This window comes from Oryzias latipes, chromosome 10, assembly GCF_002234675.1.
Source record: "Oryzias latipes chromosome 10, ASM223467v1".
NCBI lineage: Eukaryota > Metazoa > Chordata > Actinopteri > Beloniformes > Adrianichthyidae > Oryzias > Oryzias latipes.
The window spans coordinates 6,319,763-6,347,192 of NC_019868.2; the positions used below are offsets into that span (position 1 = coordinate 6,319,763).

General features: G+C 37.1%; 2 protein-coding genes across 2 annotated transcripts; both read left to right on the forward strand.

The window, feature by feature from the left end:
• Window positions 1–198: 198 nt before the first annotated feature.
• Window positions 199–2,746, forward strand: LOC111948060. Its single transcript, XM_023959445.1, has 3 exons — window positions 199–298; window positions 1,921–2,265; window positions 2,347–2,746. The coding sequence occupies exons 1-3, from the start codon at window positions 199–201 to the stop codon at window positions 2,697–2,699; spliced, it is 798 nt and encodes a 265-aa protein (XP_023815213.1). The 3' UTR covers window positions 2,700–2,746.
• Window positions 2,747–20,919: 18,173 nt separating this feature from the next.
• nitr22 (novel immune-type receptor 22) lies at window positions 20,920–27,173 on the forward strand. The gene is given in 6 exon segments (NM_001137600.1): window positions 20,920–20,962; window positions 21,084–21,425; window positions 21,517–21,855; window positions 23,181–23,294; window positions 26,296–26,366; window positions 26,806–27,173. Coding segments are annotated over 6 exon segments (1,056 nt in total). The 3' UTR covers window positions 26,953–27,173.
• Window positions 27,174–27,430: the final 257 nt, after the last annotated feature.

The window sequence follows — 27,430 nt, forward strand, 5'->3', positions numbered from 1 at the left end:
TTACCTCCTCAGCAACCCTATAATTGAGTTCATACCAGAAACTTAATCTCTATGTGGACGTCTCTAGTTTCTTTCCGGCAGTAAATCTGGCAGGTCAGGCATCGGAGGATCAGGCACCGGCGGGGAGTCCTGCGGGTCCGGCACCTGCAAGGAATCCAAGACCAGCGTTGGGTCAGGCATGAATGGTGGATGGCCAATATGTCCCATCAAGGTTTTGATGTCAACAACGAGCTGGCTGTCGTGTTTTGGGCCAGAATCGTGGGGAGAGAGCTGGTCGGCCCCTTTTGGGTTCATGAAGGTGTGAAAATGACCTCTGAAAAGTATGTGGAGGTTCTAACTAAACACTTCCTTTCGTGGTACAAAATGAAGAACTGTACTTTTTGTAAGAAATTTCTCTTCCTGCATGACAATGCACCATCTAATGCTGCAAGGAATACCTCTGTAGCATTGGCCACTATGGGCATAAAAGAAGATAAACTTATGGTGTGGCCCCCATCCTCCCCTGACCTTGACCTTTTTAAGAACCTTTCGAGCAGGGGTCCCCAAATCCAGTCCTGGAAGGCCGGTGTTCTGCTGGTTTTCCAGAACCCCAACCGTATTTGCTGCTGATTACGCTGATCAGGTGTGTTTAGCCAATAAAGAGCTTCAATGGCAGGTCAGGTGGAAAACATGTTAGACAGTGGCCCTCGAGGGACCCCTGCTTTAGAGTATCTTCAAGCAATACATTTATGAGGGTGGGAGGCAGCCCACTTCCAAAAAGTGACTTTGGAAGACTTTTGAAAAAAAAAAAATACTGTTATCTTTGGGAGGTTTGTTCAATAACATTAAGGAGCAGTGGCTCGGGTGGTTGAGCAGGTCGGCCAATGATTGAAGGATTGGCGGTTCATTTCCCACTCCCTTCTGACAACTCTTGTGTCCTTGCACAAAACACTGGAGGTACTGGTTTTGCACAGGGGCCTTATGTGCGTACCGGCAGCCACGCCTCTGTCAGTCTGCCCCAGGGCAGCTGTGGCTGTGTAGATACCATCACTAAGAATGAATGAGGAGTGAATGAATAATGGATACCCATTGTAAGAACTTTGAGCATCTGGAAAAGTGCAGATAAATCCAGTTCATTATTAATATTATAAAAATTAAGAATTAATTAAGAAATTACATTGCCAAAATTATGCTGACTGTCATTTCACATTGAGTATTTAGAAATATCATAGAAAAATAGAGTTTGCCTAATAATTTGGAACACACTGTAGCTCTCTAGTTTATGAACACTGAACCAACCAGCAAAAGATAGATTTATGAAAAAGTGGAGGGCGGAGGTCAGAGCCTTGGAGGTTACCTGTTGTGACCAAAGATGGGTCACAAGATGGATCACATCACTGCAGATACTTTTAGAAAGATGCAAAGCAGAATAATTCTATAAAATATAGATTTTATTTGTACAAATGTAATGGGCCAAAAATCCTTTAGAGAAACTCTTTTAACTCTGACCAAAACTAACGTATTTTCAGAAAGTTTAATGATAAGTGAAATGTACAAGTGTTTTTTACTTTGGGTAATTCTATGTAATTTAGTTGATGCTACTGTATTCTGTTGCTACATACAAATGTCATTTTCAAAGGTAACAGTGTGAAAAAGTAGTTTCAGCAAAAAAGCAGGAAGTCTCTTTTTATTCTTTCAACCAATCACTATGATTTCCACTTTCTAAGCATCTTTCAAGTTATGCATAAATCATCTCTTTGAGTGGAAATACACCAGTTGTGCAAGAGGAGGGAGATGTGCCATAATGATCGGAGAGCTGTCTGCTTTCATTCTTCTCACTGCAATATGTAAGTTACAGTGTCGAATAAATAAAACAAGTTTAAATGCGAAGTAGGTGTCTTTTCCGCATCTTTGAATTGTTCTCATTGCATTTGTTTACAGTCGTGACCCAGCCGATGGAGACTCCTTCAAAGATCTCTTTGACGAAGGCTGAACTGGGCGATGATGTGACTCTGATTTGTTCAACTACTGGCATTGATAATAACCTACTCAGCTGGTTTAAGTATGAGTTAGGATATGTGATTAAAACTGTTGGTAAGATTAATTATGGAATAGTGCAAATGTATGGGCAGTTTAACTCTTCAAGATTCGGGATCATTCCAGAAGCTAAAGGGGGTTCTCTCAGCATAAGTAATGTCAGCCAAGAGGATGAAGGAACATACTTATGTCAAGCAGGATCATATTTAACAATGAGATTTTTTAATGGCAGTCACCTGGTTGTAAAAGGTAAAATGTGTTTCTTTTGTTAAAAATCAACAGAAGCTATTTAATTTATAGAAATTGAAAATTTTATTGTGTATCTCACAGATCCCACAAAGAAACAAAATGCCGTTCATGTGCAACAAAGTTCAGATGCAGAGTCAGTTTTCCAGGGAAACACATTCAATCTGCAATGTTCAGTTCAGTCAAAGATCAAGAAGAACCCAGATCCGTGTTTGGGAGAACACAGAGTCTACTGGTACCAGGCTGGATCAGAAACTCATGCAGACATCATTCACGCAACCAGTCCCAGCTGTGATGACCATGGAAGAAGATGCGTCTACAATCTGTCCAAAACCCTACAGAACTTCTCCGATTCTGGCATTTCCTCCTGCGCCGTGCTCTCATGTGGACAAATTCTGTTTGGAGAAGGAAACAAAGTGCGGATGAGTATGTGTTAAACTTGTTTTATGTAAAATTGACATACAAAGTTTTCAGGTTATTAATTTCAACTGATTATCTTTTGTTGACTCTGACTTTATAAAAAAATACTTTATAGATTTAAGGAGAAATCACAGACATAATTGGAGCAAATTTAAAATTCATAATGACTGAGTAGGATGTTTTCAGGTAAGACTTTGTACCTTTTGCTCCATTGTTTTGATTTTTAGGTTTCTGTAATTTCCTACTGTTTCCTACTCTCTTTGAAATCAAAGCTGTTCTTTCTTAATGATTCAACACATCTATAATTTGAATAATTAAAAAAAATGAGAACCCCTTAAAATCTTTTTGACACACTTTTCAAATTAAGTACTTCTTTTGTAGTTTCGTTTCCTATCAATTTCTGTAAAAATAAAAATATGCGAATACATTTAGTTTTTATTCATTGTTTAGACTAATCACAGTAAGGGCAGTGGGTAAAAAGTTTACATTTAAAAATTGAAATTATGCTTTGAGTTTGCCTTACATGGGAAACGTAAGGAGAACGTAGAGGTGCTCCAATTTAAATTTTGGATTCAAATTTGAGAAAAATAAGACATTTATGCGGAGCCCATGATCATAAATATTCCCACAATATGGTAATATTCAAATTTCTGTCTGTGTATATCTCTTTACAATGCATTGGAGACATGCAGTTCACTCCGTCCTGCTGCAAAAGTTGCTTTCCGCCGCTACTTCCTTGTCTCTGTGACCCACATTAGTTCAACAGGGGAAAATTCAGAACAAGAATCAAACTAGGGGATCTATTTATTATTGCTGCTTCCCCATCCCGCAGCGATCACCTTATAGTCAACAGAAACATTAATGAGGCAATTGCAAAATATATTTTATTACTGCTTTTAATCGGTTATCTTATTTACCATAAAGATGTACCCGAAAGCAATTAGGTTAATTTCCAGTTGAAAATATTGGGCGTGTGAAAGGTCACAGTTATTTCGTGGGAACAAATTAGTTTTTACTTTAGAAACGGCTGCATTTGTCTGGACAATAATTCAAATAAAAGCGCTTCAAACTGCAATCATTTTCTTAACATTTTCAACAACTAACACAAAAACTGCAGAAGTAATAGAAATATAAACTGTAAAAACATTTTTTTTTTATGTCTTTCTCATCCCAGAACAACCTGAGTTCCTTTATCTCCTCATACTTGGAACACTGTTGGTTTGCAGCGTCCTTGTGAATACCGCTTTAATCGTCATCGTAGGAAAGGGTTGTTGTGAGCACAGCAAAGGTACGTTTACCATGTTTACTGCAAGTATCACATACTGTTATCCTATGCAGTACATATTTTTTTTTCTTGGTGCATCAAAGATTTTTTATTTTTCAAGGATTTTAATTTATAGATAACTTTTTTTCCCCTTTTTTTCTTTAGTGAATAGAGAATCAGAATTTATGGAGGTATAGTGTAGAAAACTGAGTTAAGAGCCTGACCTCAGGCTGATTGCAGTGTCATTAAATTTACCGAAATGGACTGCAGTTTGAAGTTCTCTATCATGGCTCATATCAAAATCTTTAGTATGTAGGATTAAGTGCAACTTTCTTGTGCCACTAGAAGTATCACTGAAAACAGAGCAAAACAAAAAAACATTTTCATATCAAAGTTTTTTAGATTTTTATTTAGTTTGATCCTAATTGAATTTTCATTATACATAATACAAATAATAGGATTTATTAAGCTTTAATTTCGTTGTGATTAAAGTTGAGAACAAAACTTGAATTGGGAGATGAACTTCCCAAAAACATCCCACAGTATCTCAACTTACCCCACTTCTTCTGCCAACGCTCTGAAGTAGAAAAATATGGCAGCAAATAATCTCACTCCTAAATTATGTCACACCCATTTTCACCCATAATGTAAAGTGCATTCTAAATAAAATGTATTATTATTATTATTCCACAGCAAAGAATTGCAGGACATCGTGTTTACTGTTCTGCATTAGGACTACCACCAATGATAATGAGCCCAGATTTCACACTCCTAATAACATCACTTTCCTCATCTCCCTCTAACTTTAAACCTTCAATCTGACTGCTACAAGCAGGATGTGGAGCCAAACTAGATGGAGTATCGTTTGAAAGCTTTGGAGAGTCATTTCTGTAATCTTTAAATTGTTGTTTAGCTTAGTTCATTTGACTGATCCAAACTAAGTTTCATCTCCAAAGATATCTTAGCTTGCAAGACACATTTCCTTTTCAATGACACACAAAGCAAATCTCTCATTGTTGACCTATCACTTTTGTTACAGACAAATAATAATAGGGAATAAGAAAAAAGTAAGTAGGGTCTTGTTTTAAAAGTTTCTTTTATAATCTAGGTTCTATCTTGATTGATAAAAGTGATTCTAATTACTTTAAAGTTTGCCATAAGGAGTAACCCACCCCGTGTTGTCATTCACAAACCTAAGCTTTGAGTCCTTCTGGGATATGAACATGTCCTTATCTAGTATTACTTGTTGCTTTTAAGTAACTTTTCCACCCTTAGTTATGAATTGTGAGTACGAAACTACTTGATTTATTGTTTTCTTTGCTCTATGTTGCCCTTTTTATTTATATTTTTTAAATCAGATGCTGCAGCTCCGAGGCATCGTAAACGAGAGAAATCAGCCGAGGATGATACCAACCTGGTATGTATCATCTACCATAGATGCAATCTAAACGCTTTCAAACACAAAAACTCTATAATAAAACCAATATAAGAGGCTGTGTAAATGATTATTATTTAGATGTGTCAGGTTTTTGACACTCTTTATGTGGTGTAGGGCAGTAATGGTTCATTTCTGTGACTGTGGTTGCCACTACGATTCCAAGTCGATATTGGTTAATATAAACCATCCAATCCGATCTGATTCAGTGAACTAAAATGGATCCAGGACAGCTTTAGCAAAAGTTCAACTAGTGAGACTCAGATATAAATACGTGGTACTGAACAGTGCAGGTGAGGTTTGCCAGAATCCTTGTATTTCTTGCAAGAAGAATTTCCCCATTGTGGGATGAATAAAGTATCAATTAGTATTATGATAAGATAATTAAGTGTAAATTAAACAAACAAGTAAACAATAATGAATGTCAAATCCATCAAATCCATCCATAAATCATAATTTAGTTTCATTTAGTTCAGCCCACTGTTGTTTCTCCACATCCAAATAATATAAACATGACTTTATTAGAGCTTCTAGCACACTACATGGTAAATCGAGTCACTGCTAAATTCAAAGAATTTCCACACTTTGGACTGGAATGATGGACTGATCAGTTTTACTGCATCACGTGTTTTTTGTCCAATGTGATGAAACTTGGTCATTTTTATGTTGTAGTAAATTAACCCTATCATGTCTCAATCCAAATGGTATTTTCCATCAGTAATAGATCAATACATTTCATTTTGAAATAACTTTTTGATATATGGATCGATTCCAATAACAACTTGCCTTAGGCTGATCGATCTAGTTGAATAAATCGAATTATTGATTAATCGTTACACTCCGATGAATCAGGTCTCTGTTTTTAAGTTCGTATTTCTGTTGAAAGTAAAATAAAGATAACAAGAACAAGGACTTTTTTACTACAGGGATGACTGATCTGCTGCATTGCGTGTGGTTTACCGTTAACAGCAATGTCTTTTGTTGCAGGATTATAACAGGGTGTTAAAAACTGTTTTAGACTTAAACTTTCAGAGTTTTCTTTAACCATAGTTGTTAACATCACAATATTATCAGGTTTTTAAACAGCAAACTGCATTTAAGGTCTGTTTGAAACAGGAAGGGGCTTCCCAAATTAGCTGTTGGACAGAACAAGTTAAAAAAAAAATTAGCCTTATGTAAAGAAATGTATCAGACCTTAGTGACAGGATTACAGGGATTTCTAGGCTACATTTATAATCTGTAAAATTGTTCTTTTACAGGATGATGAAGAGGCTGAGCTAAACTACGCAGCATTGAGGTTTCCACCGAAAACAAAAAACCTGAGGAGAACAAATGAGTTTACAGAAGACAATTTCTAGTTAAAAATGCAAAGAAGATCTCAATATGAAGTGAAAAGCACTTTACACTCACAGTGCCATTCACACACACATATTCACGCACTGATGGCGGCTCCAATGCCAAATACTGGTGCCAACCTTAAACCACCAGGAGCAATGTGGGGGTTAGTGTGTTGCCTAAGGGGCGGGAAGCAAACTTGTTATCTTCAGAGGTTGACCGCTCTACCTCTGCACCACTTCATGTACTCAGCTTGTTCCACATGCCAGTCACAAGTATTTTTACAAAAATGCCTGCATATTTTGAAGTTGTTAGGGCTTGAAATGTACTGTTTGCTTATGTATGCAAATATGTGTGTTCATGTATTTTTGATACACATCTTGTATTAAGGATATATTTTTGTCTGACATATTTAATCAGTAGTTGCTCAGCAGAAAAAAACAACAGCAATAGAACATTGCCACGTGTATTTGCAATTAGATTTCTCTGTCCCATTCTGTGTGCTTGGGTGATGGGCTGAAGCAAGGCCTCCCTAAACTGCACCTCAGAGGTATGCACAAGTTAGGGGAGTGATAAGTACTACCGTTTAATGACATCATCAATAGTTGTCGGTCATCTACGTTAGTGCATAGCTGCCAACGTTTAGAAATAACGTCAATTTTTTTTAACCCGTTTTATCCCTTACAAAGTCAAGGGCTGTTGGTTCCTAACCCGGCCATTGTTGGGTGAAGGCAGGGTACACCCTGGACATGTTGCCAGTCTGTCGCAGGGCCACAATCACACACTCAAACACACACACCTAGGCACAATTTAAAGTTGTCAAGCCAGAGTTGCAAGACAAAACCCACACATGCAAACTCCTCACCTACAGGTCCCAGCTGGGACTAGAACTGGGACATTTTTTTTTGTGAGACAAGGTTACTAACCACTGTGCCACCATGCAGCACATGACAACAAGGGTCATGCAAAAACAGAAACCCAATACTTTAATTTAAACGTAAACTTCCATTCTTTAGAGCACACCCACGTGAAGAAAAGCTTTTCTCCTCTGGCCACAAGTGCAATGCAGATCACCCTACTGGCAGAGGGATACCCACCCCTAAGTCGCTACAGCTCCTCCTTAAAAAATAATTTCTGGACACCACTACAACAGGAGCAATAGGGAGGAGCCAGAGGGGTAGGGAAGCAATTCCGATTCAACCTTAGTGTTTTCTACTTCATTGATTTTTTTTTTCATGCATTACTTTGGTCTCTCACGACATTGTACATTGTGTGTGCATTTTGGACTGTGAGCTTTTTTCTTAACTTTCTGAGATCTGTGTTGAATGTTACAATGGCTTCTGATTAGGTTTAATATTGCAAGTTAGGGGGAAGTTAGGGAAATGTTCAACATATCAAAAGTATTTAATTCCAGATTCGCACATGAGTTTACAAAACATTGAATCATTATTGATATGCTGCTTAAGAGTTCATTTCAATAACGTTTTGACTTATCTTTATTTGACAAACATCCAACTTAAGAAACTGCATGTATGTCTTTACTGTAAATCACAACTTATTAGTTAATTCTCTGTTATTTTAGAATTTGAATGTTAATGTTAAAACTTTGTTTTTGATAAAAGCACTTTCATTTAAACATCATGCAAACTTCCTCTCAGAAGTATTTCATGAAGTAATGTGAAGTATTTTATGATTGTTTGTAGTTTTACATCACCTCTCATTCAACAAGAACTACATTTAATGTCACATCACAGCACAAAGTGTTCAGAACATTTGTGAATAAACATGCTTTTCTCGTTCTTAAATATTTTAACTTTTTCTGACTGAAATATATATACGCTTTTATTGGCTATTAGATAAGTCCGCCTTTTGGGTCAAAACAGTGATGAAACCTAAGAAACTGCACATTCTGAGAGCTAAGTAAAAAGAGAGATAACCAGAAAAAGATGTCTCCCCAAGTATTTCCCAGGACCTTTTTTTTTCCAATTTATTTTATTCATTTTATTGTGGATTGCTTTTTCTACTATTCTGAAGTTTATCAACCTTTTTGCTTCTTGTTTTGTAACTGATTAGATTATCTATGTTGAGTCTAAATTCCAGAAAACGTTCAATCCATCATGGTTGCCTGTCAACAATGTCAACAGCTTTCAGCCACACCAAGTCAGAAGATCTACAAGAAACCAAGTGGTGGATGCAAGCAATTTTTCACCCAGCTATAGTTTTTGGTTTACCTCATTTGTTTTTAGGATTACAATATTTCTTGTTCATTTTGATGTTTTACTTTCTATTCAACAAACTTTCGCACACCTTAATACACAGATCTTATTGTATTGGACCTTTTTTGCTATTGTTTATATTTTCATGTTAATCTTGTAATAAATATCAAAAAGGCAGTCACTGTCCATCTGGTTGTTTTTTTAATGATGAGGTCAGTGCAGAAGAAAACTTACAGCCAGAAGCAAAATGATATGTTATTGAAATAACTCTTTAATAATTTTTAGGGATAAGATTGCTACATTTTAATCAATGTGTACTTTTTATCTTAATAAAGTTAGAAGATCGTTCACCTTACCAGACAAATTACTAAATTTAAGTTTCTTCAATTTAATTGAACTTAGTATAGTCAAATTCCTGATTAGTTTGGAACCCTTTCACATCAATATAAGATGAGATCAGTGGTAGAGAGAAACGTCTTAACCTTTGTGCTATCCAAGGCACGTCAGGTTGAGAGTTGGGTCATCTGGACCCCACATGACAGTGCCCTGAAACTTTTTTTCCCAATGATTCTTGATCATCTTCACTGGTGTCCATGGATTACATGAAATCCTCCCCACCATTATCCACCTTTGTCATGATAGGGAGAACACGTCAATGTAAGGGTGGGGTCATCCGGACTCCATAAGATAGCACAAGGGTAAAAGGCAACATAACATTATGGCACAGTGTCATATCTCATACATTTCCCATGATCACTTTGTTTACTCTTTCCCACTGGCTTACAGCCCGTCACAACCCCAACCTAATATTAACATTGCAACAAAAATGGCAATATCGGAGCTTTCCAGTCGTACAGTTCTGATCCAGATTCTGCTCAGACAAGAAAAACAAAGATGTACATGGATCTCTTTGTCTGCAGGTGAATGCATCGGAATGGAGCGGAGCAGGGAGCTTGTGGCCTGCAGATTGTACTGTACTGTAGTTTTTTCAAATCACATTTTTTGCCTGCACTTGATTCACAAGATTTAAAATCAAGAAATACTCAGAAATGCAATTTTGAGCTTTTACATGTCCTCCATCATGAGCAAAAAGTTACATTAACGTGTTAAAAACACCAGAAACATAATTTTCATTTGAGTATGTCTTTAAGCTTCTTTTCAATGAGGACATAGAATTTCTAAAAACTGCATCGTAAATGTTTCTGCTGGCGCAGCTAACGATCACAATGCTTACATGAACTCAAGTCACTACCTGAATTAGTGGAAACAGCAAGTGTACATCGATATCATCACTGGAAACTGTCGTAATTTGATCAGATCTAAGTTTGATCACAGCCACTTCAGTGGGCCGCCAGTTTTCCTTCAGCTGCATGTTCTCATGTTCTTGTATCTCAAGATTGCAGAAAATGCAGAAAAAATTACAGAAAATCTTCACCAGCCGAATCATAATAAAACAATCGAAAAAGTTTGGATTCATTACTTTTTTTCTAGCCTCTACACCTATGCAACTTTGCTTTCACACCAATCTGAAAAAAAAGATAAAGGCAGCAGTTTCTGTGCCACCAGTTTGCTTAGATAAAAAGGCATGCCTTGCATCTTGAATGTGGGCTGTTTGCACCTTTTTATTCAAGCATGATTGGTGGACTTTACCACTTCAGAGTGCTCTTATCATGATGGCATCTGAAGCAGTTCAGAAAAGAAGAAGGTCACAAAAAAAACTGCTTACCAATGGAAAAGATACAGCACGCTCTTGAAAACAATGCAAACACGGTGTACTAAGTTAATGCGCTTTTTTAGCTGTAATGAAAATGCCAACCTTTGGTACATCGTTGAAGCATCTTTAAAATCCTTATGGAACATCCCAACCAAAACTGAAGGTGTTTTCGTGAACACTTCAGGGTGAAAGGATGATAAACTTTCAAAGCCCCTACTCTGCATGCTGTTAGGTATGCAGACATTTTGGCCACATGAACAGGAGACAGTGTTTACTTCAGTTACTTGTTAAAAAATCAAGAGAAAGGCAACGTTTCGAAGAAGTCGGTTTTGCTGCAAATGTTAAATATACGTGAGTCTCAGGGAGAGAAATATATGTATTTGACACACTGGGCATAAAGGTTTTCCACTTTCGGCAATATCACCACCAGTCTCTTCAGCAGTTTTAAACCTGTTTCTAAAAGATTTGTTCTTTTTTTACCCTCCGTGTTTTCTTAATTATCTCCCCTCTCCACTCCTTTCCCTTTTTTCTTTTTCACATAATTTTTCCTTCCCCTCACTTAAGCTGCCACATAACTCAGCCACACTACAATAGTACTGATCTGCACAACACACTTAGACACTCAACATGTCCAGTATTACATCACATGCACTGTACAGCATACATAAAGCCTCATAGCAACATCAAGCACACCATTATGTGTACATACTCATTTTTGCATTAATCAATAATATACAGTATCTAACATTCACCTTTACAGCAGCATGTCCACCCTAAGGTTAGTTACTTGGAATGTGCACAGAGCTGGAACCAGAGAGAAGAGACTGAAAATAATGACCAAATTAAAAGATTTCCAAACTGATTTTGCGTTTCTTCAAGAAACTCATATGTCTAGTTCATCAGTGAATATTCTCGCCACAGCAGACTTCTCGAACGTATATTCAGCTTGTTATAATTCTAGACAGAGAGGAGTAGCAATTCTGATAAAAAAGGAAGTTAAATTCACGGAAGCCAACAAAGTCATAGATCCAGAAGGAAGATTTATAATAGTCACTCTCTCCACTCAGAAAAAGGAACTATGTTTAGCTACTGTGTACGCCCCCAATGTAGATGACCCTTCATTCTTTCATTCCTTCTTCTCTGCGCTATCTGAGCATACAGAAAAACCGCTAATCATTGCAGGTGACCTCAACACGTGTTTAGATCCAGAGATGGATAGGCTAAATAACACAGGAAATCTTACAACCGGGCAGTCCACAAACACTGTTAAACAGTACATGGAGGATTTTGGTCTTTGTGATATTTGGCGATCATTCCACCCCACAAAGAGAACTTATACCTTTTTTTCCACAGTTCATCAATCATACTCCAGGCTAGATTATTTCTTGGTCAAGAGTTCTTTGTTGAGCATAGCTACTGAAGCACAGATCCACCCCATTACTATCAGCGACCACGCACCAGCTTCCCTGGCTCTAAAAAACAAAACATCACCATCTTCAGTAAGGAGCTGGAGGTTCAATACATCGTTGCTAAGAGACCCTAACTTTATCGACTATTTTGCTAAAGAATGGTCCTCATATTTACAAAACAATGACAACTCAGGAATTTCCTCATGCCTTTTATGGTAAGCCGGGAAAGCAGTCATAAGAGGCAAAACAATCGCCTTCTCATCCCACAAAAAGAAAAGAAAACTCTAAACTTGTGGATTTAGAGCAAAAAATCAGACTGTTAGAGGAAACCTACAGCAACTCTCCGGATGAACAAACTCTGCAACAAATAAAGAAAGTAAGAATCGAATTAAATTAAATAACTAATCAAAGAACACAGTTCTTATTACAGAGACTACGCTTGGAGAGGTTTGATCACAGTAATAAATCTGGAAAATTTTTGGCAAATCAACTCAAAAGAAAAAAAGAAACTGACAACTACTTCATCAGTAATAGACCTAACAGAAAACGCAACACATGATCTAGCCGCAAAAAACTCTGTTTTTAAAAACTTTTACCAATCCCTCTACTCATCCCAAATTGATCCTTCAGCCAATGACATTAATAGTTTTCTCAATAGCATAGATTTGCCTAGACCAACGGAGGAACAAATTACAACCCTGGAGTCCCCTTTTACTAAAGAAGAGCTACATAAAGCATTAACCAACATGCCTAGTAAAAAAGCCCCAGGACCAGACGGCTACCAGCAGAATTTTTTAAAGAGTTTTGGCAAATTAAAACCCCATTTTTCTCAGAATGACAATAGAAATTAAGGAAAACAATTATCTACCTCCAAATATGAACTCTGCCAATATAGTTTTACTTCTGAAACCTGGGAAAGATCCCACATCACCATCCAGCTATCAACCCATGTCGCTGATTAATGCAGATCTTAAAATAATCTGCAAAGCCTTAGCAGGAAGGCTGGAGAAGGTAGTTCCCTCTCTAATACATCCTGACCAAACAGGCTTTATAAAGGGTAGACATTCATCTACCAACATGCGCAGTTTAATCAACCTCATAGATTATACAACTATCAATAACCAAGAAGCAACCATTTTGTCACTGGACGCAGAAAAGGCATTTGATCGGGTCAACTTGAAATTTTTAATAGCCACCTTGAATAAATTTGGCTTTGGAAAATTGTTTATTAACTGTATTAAAATATTATATGCCTCTCCTAACGCTCGTGTCAGAACAAATGATCAAACATCTCCAAGCTTTAACTTACAAAGAGGAACCAGACAAGGCTGTCCACCATCTCCGTCTTTATTTGCACTATTTATTGAACCTCTAGCTGCTGCAATTAGGCAAAGTCGAGACATTGAAGGCATTCAAACCCAAAATCTAGAACACAAAATAAGTCTTAATGCAGATGATGTTTTACTATTTAGTCCAAATTCACAATCTTCCATCTACCAAATCATCTCCCTAATTAATACATTTTACTCAGTTTCGGAATACTCTATAAACTGGTCTAAAAGCACAATTCTGCCAATTAATTGCAATTATCTAAATCCATCACCTATTAAACTATAAACCGGCAACATAAAGTACTTAGATATAAATGTTTTTTCATGGCTTTCTGATCTATTCAAGCTAAACCACACCCAACTGCTTAAAACAACTGAGGCTGATCTCACTAGATGGAAAACTCTACCCATTTCCTAGGGAGAGTTGCAACCATAAAAATGACGATTTTTTCCCAAAATTAACTACCTGTTTTCAATGATTCCTTCCAAACCTCCAACTACTTGGTCCAAATCATCAGACTCATTCATTTCCCAATTCCTTTGGGAAGGTAAACCACCGAGGATCAGTGTGAAAACTATTAAAAAAACAAAAAAGATAGAGTACTACTACTCCGCGAACAGATTGGTTTATGTCCAAAAATGGCTTAATCCTGGTGTGTTAGATAAATCTTGGCTAGATATAGAGCATAATCTCTGTGATAACCTAGATATTTCTAATTTACCTTTATTCAGTTCTAAAATTAAACAACACAAATGCTTCAGAAGTTTCAACATCAGCTCATCTCTAACAGCCAGGTGGGATTTTCTTAAAAAAAAGAACCTCACATTATTTCCATGCCGACTCACCCCCATTTGGAATAACCCTGACATTTTAATTAGCAAAAACATGATTCACTTTGCTTCATGGAAGAACAAAGGAATCCATCCATCCATCCATCCATCTGGCTGTCGTTTTCCGGGATATTTCCCCCTGTTCAAAGCTGAGGTCGAATTCTTTCAGCTCATTTGAACTGCAGATTACCAAGGTTGGATCTGACTCTCCGTTTTATTGCATTTTAATTTACTGACCTCCTGGCCCTGCACGGGTATTTTTAGATGAGTTTGCCGAGTTTTTATCAGGTATTATAAATTTTAACTCTGTACTCATAATGGGTGATTTTAATATCCACATTGATGACTCTTCCTGTGCCTCTGCCTCAGAATTATTATTTATGTCATGTGCGGGAGGCTCGAGAGCCGGTAGGACCCAGACGCAGAGGCGGGAAGCAAACGGGTTCAGGGCTAGAGGGTTTAATTATAACAAAAGGGGCTGCAGAGCAGGATGACAACAACAAAACAAAAACTCACTGTGGCGTGGCGAGGCATGAAACATGGAAACATGAGTGTGGCAAAAACATGGAGACATGAACACCATGACAAAAGGTAATGGACCAGCACAGGAGGAAGGCAAAGACAAGACTTATATACAGACAGGGCAGACAAGACACAGGTGGACACGATCAGGGCTGATGGGGACCAAAGGAAGTAAAACTCAAGAAAACAGACAAGACAGGAGACTTTCAAAATAAAACAGGAAACAGAAACAAGACAGAACAAGGACCAAAAACAAGACAAGTTCAAATCATGACAATTTATAACTGAGTCTTTTAATTTGATTCAACATTTTTCTGTTTCCACCCATGACAAAGGACACACTCTGGACCTAGTCTTCTCCCTAGGTCTAGATATTAAGCAGCTTAGAGTTAAAGACAGTCACATCAGTGATCACTGCTGGATTTTCTTTAGTTTGATTTCCCCCCGCCCATCTTTACCCACACCTGTTAGAATGCAGCGGAGGATTTTAAGTCAGAATGTATCAGATAGATTCACAGATCTGTTTGATGCAAACTCTTTTAATCATTTTAACGATGAAGATTCTTTTATGCATTCTTTTAATGGTCACTGTGAAACTATTTTAAACACAATTGCTCCTGTCAGACAGTGTCTCTTCCAAAAAGTAATTTCTTTGGATAAATGCTGAAATTCATTCCTTCAGAAGACTATGCCGAAAAATGGAACGTCTTTGGAAAACAACAAAACAGGCTGCATCTTAAAGAACTGATCTCCACCCTAAATGACATAAAACAAGCTAGGTCAACATTTTTCATAAACTTATTTCAATGAACAAAAGAAACCCCAAAACTCTTTTAATACCATAAACACTCTTACATCATCCTCCTCCTCTCAACTCCCCAATCTTTCATAATCTGATTGTGGCACTTTTCTCCAGAACTTCTCGGCTAGGATTTCTGATGTTGGACATAACATCCCCTCCTTTAGTCGGTTCTCGGCCACCACCATCCCCTCAATTCTCACAGACTTGGTCTAATTTTTCTCCAGTCACAGTGGAGGACATCCATTCTCTGCTCAATAAGATCAAGCCCTCATCCTGCCCCCTCGATATAATTCCAACTCCCATTTTTCTCAAAGTGTTTGTGTGTATTGGTGCTGCCGTGGTTGACCTTATAAATCTCTCCTTGACGTGTGGATCTGTTCCTTCCTTTCTGAAGCATGCTATAATATATCCTGTACTTGAAAAACCTAACTTGGACCACTCTGATCAAAATAATTTCCGTCCCATTTCAAAACTTCCTTTTATTGCTAAGATCTTGGAGAAGGTTGTAGCAGAGCAACTAAGATCATTCTTAGAACAAAACAATATTTGTGACGTTTTCCAATCTGGCTTTAAAAAGAACCACTCAACTGAAACAGCTCTTTTAAAAGTTTCCAATAATGTGCTCATGGCGACAGATTCTGGTCAATACACCCTTCTCGTTCTTTTAGACTTAAAATCTGAGTTTGATACTGTAAACTATGAAATCATGCTCAAATGTCTTCATAACGATGTCGGTTTATCTGGTTCTGTCCTGTGGCGTACCTTAAGGTTCTGTATTGGGACCCATTCTATTCACTCTCTACATGATTCCCCTTGGGAGACTTATCAGCAAATTTTCGAACATTTCTTATCATCTTTACGCTGATGACATTCAACTTTATTGCTCCTTTGGAAAAAATAATTACACAATTCTATCAAATCTATTAGACTGCTTGGCCAGCATCAGAGTTTGGTCAAATGACAATCATTTACTCCTGAACCCTAACAAGACAGAGACAATAATTTTTGCTCCTGATGACAAAATTCCCCCCATCAAAAGACACCTTGGTTCACTGAGCTCTTCTGTCCAGCCCAGTCTCAGGAATCTTTGTGTCTGGTTTGATAAAGCTATGTCTCTAGACTCTCATTCGAAGGGCTTGGTCAAAAACTGTTTTTACCACCTGAGGAATGTGGCTAAACTGAAGACGATATCAACCATATCTGACCTTGAGTCGATCATCCATGCTTTTATCTCCTCTCGTTTAGACTATTGTAATTCTCTTTTTACTTGTTTTAACAAAAAGTCTCTTAAACGTCTCCAACTGGTCCACAACTCTGATGCAAGGCTTTTGACTGGAACCAAGAAGCGCACTCATACAAACCCTCTGCTTTTATATCTACATTGGCTTCCTGTTAAATTTAGAATAGATTTTAAGATTTTTATTTTAGTTTTTAGAGCCCTGCACGGACAAACCCCGATCTATATATCTGACCTTTTAACTCCCTACACTCCTGCACGTTCTTTGAGGTCCACTGATAAAAATCTTTTATGTGTTCCAAAAACTCATTTTAAAACTAGAGGAGACCTCGCCTTTCAGGCAGTCGCTCCCCGACTTTGGAATGACCTCCCCCTGTCTCTGTGCCAGATTGACTCAGTCGAGTGTTTTAAAGCTCAAGTTAATACTTTTTTATTTAGGAGAGATTTTAGCTGACTTTTACTTGTGTTCACTTTTGCCTGTTTGTTTGTTTATATGCCTGTGTGCGTTTTATTGGGTATCCCTAATGATTTTATATTGTTTTAACATTGTGAAGCACTTTGTGAGTCGCTTTCTTTGAAAAGTGCTATATAAATAAAGATTACTTACTTACTAAAGATTACTTACTTACATCAGTTTCAGCATATAATTCAGAATAGAACATTTATGTCCCTCCCAACGTTATCCTCAGTCTATGAGATTAGTAAAAACAAATTTCTACAATATCAGCAACTTAAATCAACTATAAGCACTAAATATTGCTTGACCCAAATAGACCTAGACCTTCCCCTTACAGTAACACATTGCATTGACCTTAAAAATCCAAAACTCACTTCCAAAATTTACAAGTTGATATCTAACATAGATGATGCAATTTACTTACCCATGACAAAATGGGAGTCTGAGCTATCATTGAATTCTAGTGATCAATTTTGGCTACAGATCTGTTTGAATGCCTTTAATATGACCAAAAGTCCTAATCTACAACTTATCCAATAAAAGATTCTCCACAGAATTCACTACACCGGACAGAGGTTATTTAAAATGGGTCTCGATCAGTCTGCTATATGCACACAGTGCACAGGTAACAACATAGAAGACTATTTGCACGCCCTGTGGTTCTGTTCCCCTGTCCAATCATTCTGGCGTAAGGTCTGTGAGGAACTATCAATCTGGTTTAATCATAAGATTCCTGCATGCCCCAAATTCTGCCTACTAGGTGACCTGAAAATCAACATAGAATCTAACAAGGCTTATATGGTTCTCACCGCTGTATGTAGCAGTGCGACTGACCGGGAACAGCAGCCGGGTGCCGTGCTGGGTGGCTGGTCGCCGTGGCGGGGGCTGGACTTGGGGTTCTGGGGCCTGGGACGGCTGCCCACGGCCAGTGTTTCGCCCGCGGCCGTTTTTTTGGCACTTGGCCTGGGCCCCCGGGGGTCGGTGATAAATCCTTGCCAGGTGTTAAGGGGTTCCCTTGTTTTGTTTTGTTTTTATTTATTTTTTAAATTTCATTTTATTTCTTTTATTATTATTATTATTCATTCATTTATTTATTTTTATCTATTTTTGGTTGCCCATTTATTTATTTTCTTTTAAAGTTATATAACCTCTTTTTGTAATAGTAAGACCTGTCCAACACAAAATGCCTTCAGCTCTTATCTGTCTGCTAAGTTGTCTAACAGAACAAGTTAAAAAAATAAAATAAAATAAAAACTTGATCTATTAAGATGTTTTTGATTGGAGTAGCTTTTGATTTCTGTGAATATGACATCATAATGCAGCAAATTCAACAAATGAACATCTTCAATTATTTAGAATCTATCAAATCTACAAAAGTTAAACAATCTCCAGACTTTTTATTAGAACACCAAAATTAGAAGCACTACTTTATCTTTGCCGAGGGGGTGAAATTACCGTAATTTTCGGACTATAAGACGCTACTTATTACCTGCACTTACAGCCCTGCGGCTTATTCAGTGACGCGGCTAATTTATGGATTTAATTGGCGGCCGGCATTTACGTACTTTCGGACTCAGTGAATGGTTTGAATTTTTATCTAACACCAAGCACAAGTCATTTGTTTTTCAACACACCTCTAAGCAGCCAAACAGCATGGACCTCACTTCAGGTCTTAGACACTTCAGTCATGGTTCAACAAAACGAAACACGCATGCCCAGCCGCATCCCAGAATCCTTTGGTGCCATTAGACCCAACGTGCACGTGATCGCCGCTACAATATGATGAAGCTTTCAAGTTAAAAGCAATCGTTAAAAGCAGCGTAAAAAAATTCACCATCACCAACGGGTTTGGAAAAGCCGGTTAGCTGCGTGGCGGAGAGAACAGCGCATGGAGTGAATTTACCTCTGAGTCATAGTGACTCGGCTGGCTGCACGTAAATATGTGGGAATAACATCAGCCTTTATTTTGTCGGGACACGACTGGAAACACAAATTGACGTGGTCGTTTTAATGGTTTCTAAGGACTGAGCGGAATTTTGCATTGAAAAACTCACAGCCTCCGTGTGAGCTGGAGACATGTCCTGCTGCTCGTTCACATAGAGCTGCGGGGCCGATGGCAGTCTGATGGCTCCCACACGTAACAACGCATCCGCCCCTCATCCACAATACTTACAGTATTAAATCCGATTGCTCTGCACAGACACGATTTGCTCCTCCCTGCAGCCGCCCTGGCCAGAGGTGTCGGAGAAGATAGGAAGGGGAGCGCGCGGGGAGAGCGCGGAGCGCAGAGAGGTGTCCGCGGAGCAACAGTGTTTGTTGTAAAGGGAAACTCCTGACGCACGCGCCGCGCTGAGGCGCTGGTATCGCGCTGAGGCGCGCTTTTCAGTCGCCGCTGCATTATTTTACCGGTGTGTTTTTTAACCAGCCCTGTTACTCCCATAACGCTGCCGCGACACAAGCGGAAGGAGAGTTTTACCCGTTCACCCCTCCATCCTCTGCTGCTACTTGCTCATTCTTAAACACATACAACAGTGTGGCGAGCCCGGCGTTGGCCCCACCTTTAGCCCCTAAGACTCATGGGAAATGGGGAATCGCGGATGTAAATTTCCTCATCATAACTGAGGGATGTAATGTTGATTATATGGTTACTGTTTGTAATTTTATGTATGATACCTAGATTGTCAATAAGTTAAAAAAAAATTAAATAAATAAATAAATAAAAAAACCATAACTGAGGAACTTGTGAACAGAATACAGGTCCATGCTGTTTGGCAGATGTGGGTATAGTCACTTACATGAGCCTGAGGCAAGGCTGACTCCTCCCACAGTGTGCCAATGCATCACACTCACTCTGGGTGGTTCACCATACTGCCTTCTATATGCGGCTTGTACTCTGACACGGCTTGTATATGTTCAAAAGTTGTTAAATACGTGAAAATGGGTGGGTGCGGCTTGTAATTGGGTGCGCTTTGTAGTTCGGAATTTACGGTACTTAACAACCCAAAATGTGACTGAGGAACACAAGTTTAAAATCTATTTTACCAACTGAATGATGGTCTGATGGAAGTTGTTCAATAATTTTCTTTCACAACTTTTGTACTTGCTCCTAACTATTTCTACTTAGTCAAGGGATTCTGTTGTAGCCCTTTCAGTCACGATCAGATTAAATGCCAGGTTGTCAGTGTTACAGTTTGCTATAGTTGTATATGCAAACAATTTAAAGTGGTTTGTGAGAGCTGTAAACAAAGCTGTGAGTGGGTGGGGAATAAGCTGAACCTTTTTCTTGGTTTGAAACAAAAAAATAATTTTATTCAATTTATTAAATGTCAGAAATGGTACATTTTCCAATGTGCTCCACCTTATTTGATCATTATAAAACTGTTATGATCAAGATTTGTTTTCATAGACGTGTTAATAAATTAACTTTACAGAATGTTCCAGAATGTCTTTGATTTTCCAGTTATTTTTTAAACCGAGCAAGATAAAAAGATTGCCTAAAATGCATAAATGCTACCAAATAGAATTAAAAAATAAGATGATTTTCTTTGTCAAATATGCAGGAAGTCCATTTAATGTACTTCAGCCAATCACCATCATTTCCCCTTCGAAATGTTTCATCAAGAGTGAGTAGAAAGGCTCTTTGAGTGAGATATCATTTGTGCAAGTGAAGGTTTTTGTGTCACAATGCAAGGAGGACAGATCACTTTCATTCTTCTCTGTGCATTATGTAAGTGTTCTTGACATACTCTATGCTGTGATGTATGAACGTTAAGTTTTGCTACACAGTTATGAAAATGGGTAAAATGTAATTATTTTCAAGTGTGTAATTATTTGCCTGTGTTTTTCAGCAGTCACTCAATCCCTTGCACCGGAACTGGTCCACATGATTGAGGCTGAAACTGGCAGTAATGTGACTTTGAAATGCTCAGCCTCTGGAACTGACCAACAGTTGTTCTTTTGGCATAAACTTCAGTTTGGGTATATGATTCAAAGTGTGGCAACAGGCAACATGGCAAACATAGCACTAAAAAAAAATGTTGAACGCTCAAGATTTAATGTCACAAAAGTGGGGGATGTGTATTCTCTTTTTATAAGAAATGTCAGCAAAGAAGATGAAGCAATGTACCTTTGTCAGGCAGGAGCATCCTACGCAGCAAAATTCACTAACAGCAGTCAGCTAGTTGTAAAAGGTAGTCTTTTTTGGTTTGTTTAGGATTTAAATGTAAAAAATTAAACATCCAATAAGATGTGTTTTCTATGTGTTTTGGTTGAATCTTACAGGTCCCAAAAAGAAACAAAAATTTGTTAAACAGAGTCCCGACGTGGAGCTGGTTCTGCTGGGAAACACAGTGAACCTGCAGTGTTCGGTCCTGTTAAACACCAGAGAAAGCTCAGATGAGTGTTCAGATGACCACAGAGTTTTCTGGTACAAAGCTGGATCAGAAAAACATGCAGACAATATCTATATAACCAATTCAGGCTGTGATGTTCAAAAAGAAAGGAGATGTGTCTACAATCTGCCCAAAGTCGTGAAGAATTCTTCGGATTCCGGCGTTTACTATTGTGCTGTGCTCTCACGTGGAGAAATCCTGTTTGGTAACGGAACTGAAGTCCTGATAAGTAAGTTTTTTTACACCCTTAATTCAATTTGTTATATTTTAACACAGCAATACAGAAAATAAATGCTATTTTGTCTCAGTCGAGACCATATGTTTGATCAAAACTTGTTGATGTATCATTATATATATTAAAAATACATGAAATTACTTCTTTTGCTGAAAAACTTTTTTTACAGTCTGCTAAGCATTAGAAAAAGTAAACTCAGAATTGACACATAAACTAGGTTGTAACTTTAACACAAAAAAAACAGCACAGACTGCAAAATTAACCAATCTGTACATTATCAGATGGATTTTCATCACAGCAAGAAATAAAAAAAGATTTTATTTAAAAATGGTTCGAGAAATTAAATAATTTGTTTAGAGAATAGGGATCATAATTTGTGGTTGATGATACAATTTACAGTCGACATTGGTTAATTTTGAACGATCCGATTCACTGACCTAAACCCGATCTAGGACATCTTTATCCAAAACTTCAAATGTTCAAATGTGTGTGACTCAGAGAAAAACACCTGGTACTGAACAGTGCAACTGAAATTTTAAATTTTCCTCGTATTTCTTTAAGATAATCAAGTGTAAATTAAGTATGTGTTCAAACAAAACAAGTAAACAAGAATGAATGTCAAATCCATTCACATCTTAGTTTCATAAACTTTAACCCACTGTTGTTTTTTCATATCCAAATAATCCGAAGGGAACATTCTTAGAACATTCTAGCACACTGGATGGTCACATGTCTTTGCTAAATTCAAAGTGTTTCCACACATTAGACTGGAATGATGGACTGATCAGTTTCTGCTGACATCTCATCTGTGTTGTCCGCTGTAATGCCTCAATCCAAATGGTATTTTGTAATACATTGTATTTATTTTATTTTTTTAATTATTTATTTCATTTTGAAACAAAATTTTAGTGGGTTAGGTTGATTTGATTTAATTCAATTACCAACTTGCTTCAGACAGAACAATCCGGGTTGGAATATAAATTGATTTACAGATTTATCATTATTCGCTATTAGACAACTATTTAGTGATATTATGGCAAAAACAACGAGCACATACTGAGCAACAATTCCTTCTTTCCTAAACATCCAGACACAAAATCCGTCCCATGTTTTCGCAGCAGAATTAAAACATTCAGTGGGTCGGTTGTTCAGACAATTAGAGATATGAATTGCAGCTGAACGGATAAGCCACCTCCAACAGCATATGACGTTCACAGATGATTGCATTTGTTAAGTGTATGCTCAGTCACTCAAATATGTGCTCTGTAAATGTAAAGTGGATCAATGTTTCAATAACTGTGTTTATTTTATGACTCCAGAAAAAGAACTCTGCCCGTATGTCATCATATTGGGGTTGACCTGCAGTTTACTTGTGACTTTCTCTTTGATTCTTATAAGAAGAAAGCAAACCCAAGTTTGTGACCAGTGCAAAGGTATGTTCAAATTTGATTGATATTTAGTAAATCGATGCACCCCAAAGAAACATTTTGGAGAAGCTCCTAGTTCTAGTCTGAAAAGAAGCCATTATTTAATGTTAATACTGCTGAAATTAAATCTAAATGTTCTGAAAACAAAACTGCACTTGCTCACATCCTCAGATTTTCTCTAAAGCTCTTTTAAAAAATTTAATATTGTGTGAAACAGTAAAAGTAGTCGTAGTAAAATGCATGTCCATTTGGTATTACTCAGATGTAACATATAATGTACCCAGCAGTTTGCTCAGACACACAGAGGTAAGAGACAAATACATCAGTAAAGCACAAGGGGGCATGAAATAACACAAATCTCAAGATTTGGGTAGGGTATGACTTCAGTTCAATTTATTTCTATATATCTTTCTTTGTTTTTATTTTTCATTAGGGGTTTTCACTGTTATTACCCACTGTCTCAAATGTTAAACACACATTTATGACATGATATAATTGTATTTATAAAATACAAAATGTAGATAAAAGGTAACACTATTAGCAAAACTTTTCCCGCCAGAAGTGTTTTTGAGATTTCATGGAAGTAGCCATTTTATAAGTTATATGCAATGGGTTTATAAGGAAAGTTTGGATGATACTAATTAGATAGGGGTCCAAGAATGGTTATATATAAGGTTAAGTATAGAGGCAATTCACTGTGATACTTGGCAAAAATGTTACACAGCACATTGGAAATATCACAGAATACAAATGTAAAAAAAAAAAAGTTTTTTTTTTTTTGAGGTCTTTATGTGGCCACTTTTGTATATTGTTTATGGCACTGTGTTCACACAGTTAGGACTTTATTTGCATATGCCTTCCTCCACTGTAGGCTGGTTAAAACATAAATAGCTACATGGGTAGGAAGTTTTGACAGCATTTTTCTTTCCTATTTATGTTTTGCAACCGTCACATGTAGGTTGATGTATATGCCTTAGCCTCTTTAGAACATATCCTCTCACACTGTAGATGTCTGTAACAGTGCTGACACAGACCTTTCTTTTTGTCTGCCATCATTGCTTTATTCAGTTGCCAATACTCTCTCTACACTTCAAAGGCAGTTTTAAACAGGCCAAAGACTAGCTTGGAGTACTTGATCTCTTTTTCAAGTTTTTAATTTTCATATTTATGATAAATACCTGTCATATCAGAACACACCATCATATCCTGTCAAGCCTTTACAGACATTAGGTTTTGTATTTTATCTAGAGGCATACTAACCTGTTCTATACTAGTACTGCTTTATTTGTATGTGTTATCCACCTCCATCTAATCCTAGACTCTCTATTCAGGCTGGGTTGAAAAAATCAATTGATCAATTTGAATCGATCCAAGCTTAATAAATCAATAATCAATCCATAAAAATAGAGATTGCTTACTTAATGCCAACGTATAATGGAATTTCCCATAGGACAGTGAATGCTAACGCTCGGTCGACCTAAACATACATTGCAGACTAAATGTACAGTTGTGCATACTCGCAGGCATGAATTTTCCAAACTCTGTTTTAACGAAACATTTTTTTAAATGTTACCATTTGTGGTTTAAAGCACCATTTTTTCTCAAATCATCTGGAATAAAGTGTGATGCTATAGTGCAAGCTCCACCTAGTGGCCAAACTGAAATGCCCTCCAAGAGAGGAGGAATAGAATGATCTGCACATTTTTGTTGGGCCTTCTATGTTTGAGAAACCATGTAACACTGTATGGTGTTAACACTGGTTTACTATTACTATTCACTGGTTAACACTGGTTTATTATTTCACTCGTATATTTTACAGTTTGTGAACTTTATCAGATAAGTTTGAATATCTTCAAAACATATATAGATCATATTGTGTTTCTATACAAATATGTCTGATTGTGTAAACTGTGTAAATCCAAAATCGAATCAAGTGAATCGACAGAATCAAAATTCAAAACAATCCAGGCTCTGGTGAATCGAATCGATTCTGGAAATTATTTGGTGATACCCAGCCCTATATCTATCTTCTTCATGTACACTGTCATGTACTTCTTCTCTACATCCATGAACCTCCTCTTTGGACTCTTTCCCAGTAGCTCCAACCATAGCATCCTTCTGCCAACATCCTCCTTCTCTCAACTTATCAAAAGCACTCTCAAACTTCTGCCCAGTATTTGTCTCCAAAACATCAACCTTGATCTGTTCCTCTGCTGGATTGATTCCTGATTCAATCCATCCTCATCACTCCCAAATGGAAACCTCAATGTCTTTATCTCTACTTCCTCCAGCTCTGCTTCCTGTCTCTTTCTCAAAGTCTTTAAACCCACAACATGGCTGCTCTCACAACAGTCCTCTACACCTTTCTTTTCATTCTTGACAACACTCTTTTGTTAAACATCACACCTGAAACCTTCCTCCACCCAATCCAACTTGCTAATAATACCCTTTAGGGGACAAATCCGTTTTAAAATGTTTTAATCTATTCTGCATTTATGTAAAAATTCACATATGTCTACATATTGTTTTAGACTTGGATTTTACTTTTGAGTACAACTCACATCACAAAAACCACGCTCTCTAATATCTCTAAAGCTAACTTATGGTCAAAGGCTTCTTGTTGAAACCAGACACAAAAAGATCACTTAATGCTTAAAGACACAGCTGGCTGCAGTTCTTATATTTTGGAAATAGAGACATAGACTTTATCAACCCAACGTTTCACAGTAAAAGTGCTTCCTGATTGTAGAAGTAAAAAGACAAAAAAAATCAATTGAGTTGTCATTTACTGTATATCTGTTGGTGTGTATGTATTGCACAGTAAGTGTTGGTCGGGAACGTTCTTTACTTTGTTGCATTTGTTTTGTCGTTTTTATCAATGAGCACATGAAATATTAAAATCCTCAATTTTATATTATTAAATATATAAAATAAATAATATTCAAATCTTTACCCATTTAAAATGCTGGAATCACCTTACTTATTGCTGCTTGTATTTTCTTTCTAGAAACAGGAAATCCTACAACGTTCCTTCCTGCTGAACGAGACATATTACCAGAAACCCATTTGAACAATGAGGTAAATGTAACAGACACAGTGGGATTTTGAAGCTTCTTAAACTTTGTTTGTCATGACTATAATACCAAGACATCGTAAATCAGATACAAAATCTGTTTAAAAAAACAAAGTAAATAAATGTAACCGCTAAAAATACTCTTTAAAAATAAAATTTAGATCTTAGTGAAAATGCAAAAGCAAATACTCACACTAAATGTATTTTGGGTATGGTTTAAAGCTTTTGATTACCATCTTTAATTTTTCTTTTAACAGAATAGTATCAATCATCTGCATAGCTAACAACACACTGCATCTCTGTATGCTACGTCTTACTTTCCATCTCGACATTAAAAGTTTAATCTTGCAGCAAACAGAACCTTCAGTTAACCTTTCCTATAATATAGGTGTATTGATTTTAAAACTGTAGTAGTAAAAATTAACAGTTTTTTTTTTTTCTTAGCAGGAAGTTGAAGGACCTGAAATAAACTATGCCGCATTGCACTTCTCACGGAAAACCAAATGGCCGAAGAAAAAGAGGAAGTTTAAGGAAGAATCCATATATTCAACTGTGAGACACTTCAGTGATGGAGAGGCTAATGAGGACTGAAGACACTGTTCTGTGATTCATGTGGAGTTAAATAAAAAAGACGTCTATATAATTCTGTGCAGTAATATTAAAGAAGATTTAGACAGCTTAACATAAGGGACATCTGCTGTTTTGAAGTTGGTACAATTAAATATCTAAATTTAAATACATTCTTTTTTTTAACCTATATTAAAGATTGAGTTTGGAAATATTGACATTAAAACATGAATGTTTTTGTTCTACACGGTGTGCTGTTACTGTGTTATAAAGTGTGGAACTGGTGTACAATGTAGGGCAAGTTCTAATCCATTCCAGTCTCATACAACTATATCTTAAAAGCTTCTTAAAAATTCCCACAAACCCAAAGGGCTGTACAATTGTTTTAAATAATGCTTTTGTCACAAATGCCTTTAAGGCATGATATGGGTTCAAAACCCAAGTTAACTGGATCTGAGAAAAATATTCTAGACATCATTCTGCTTGAGTGGCCAGGCCCCTT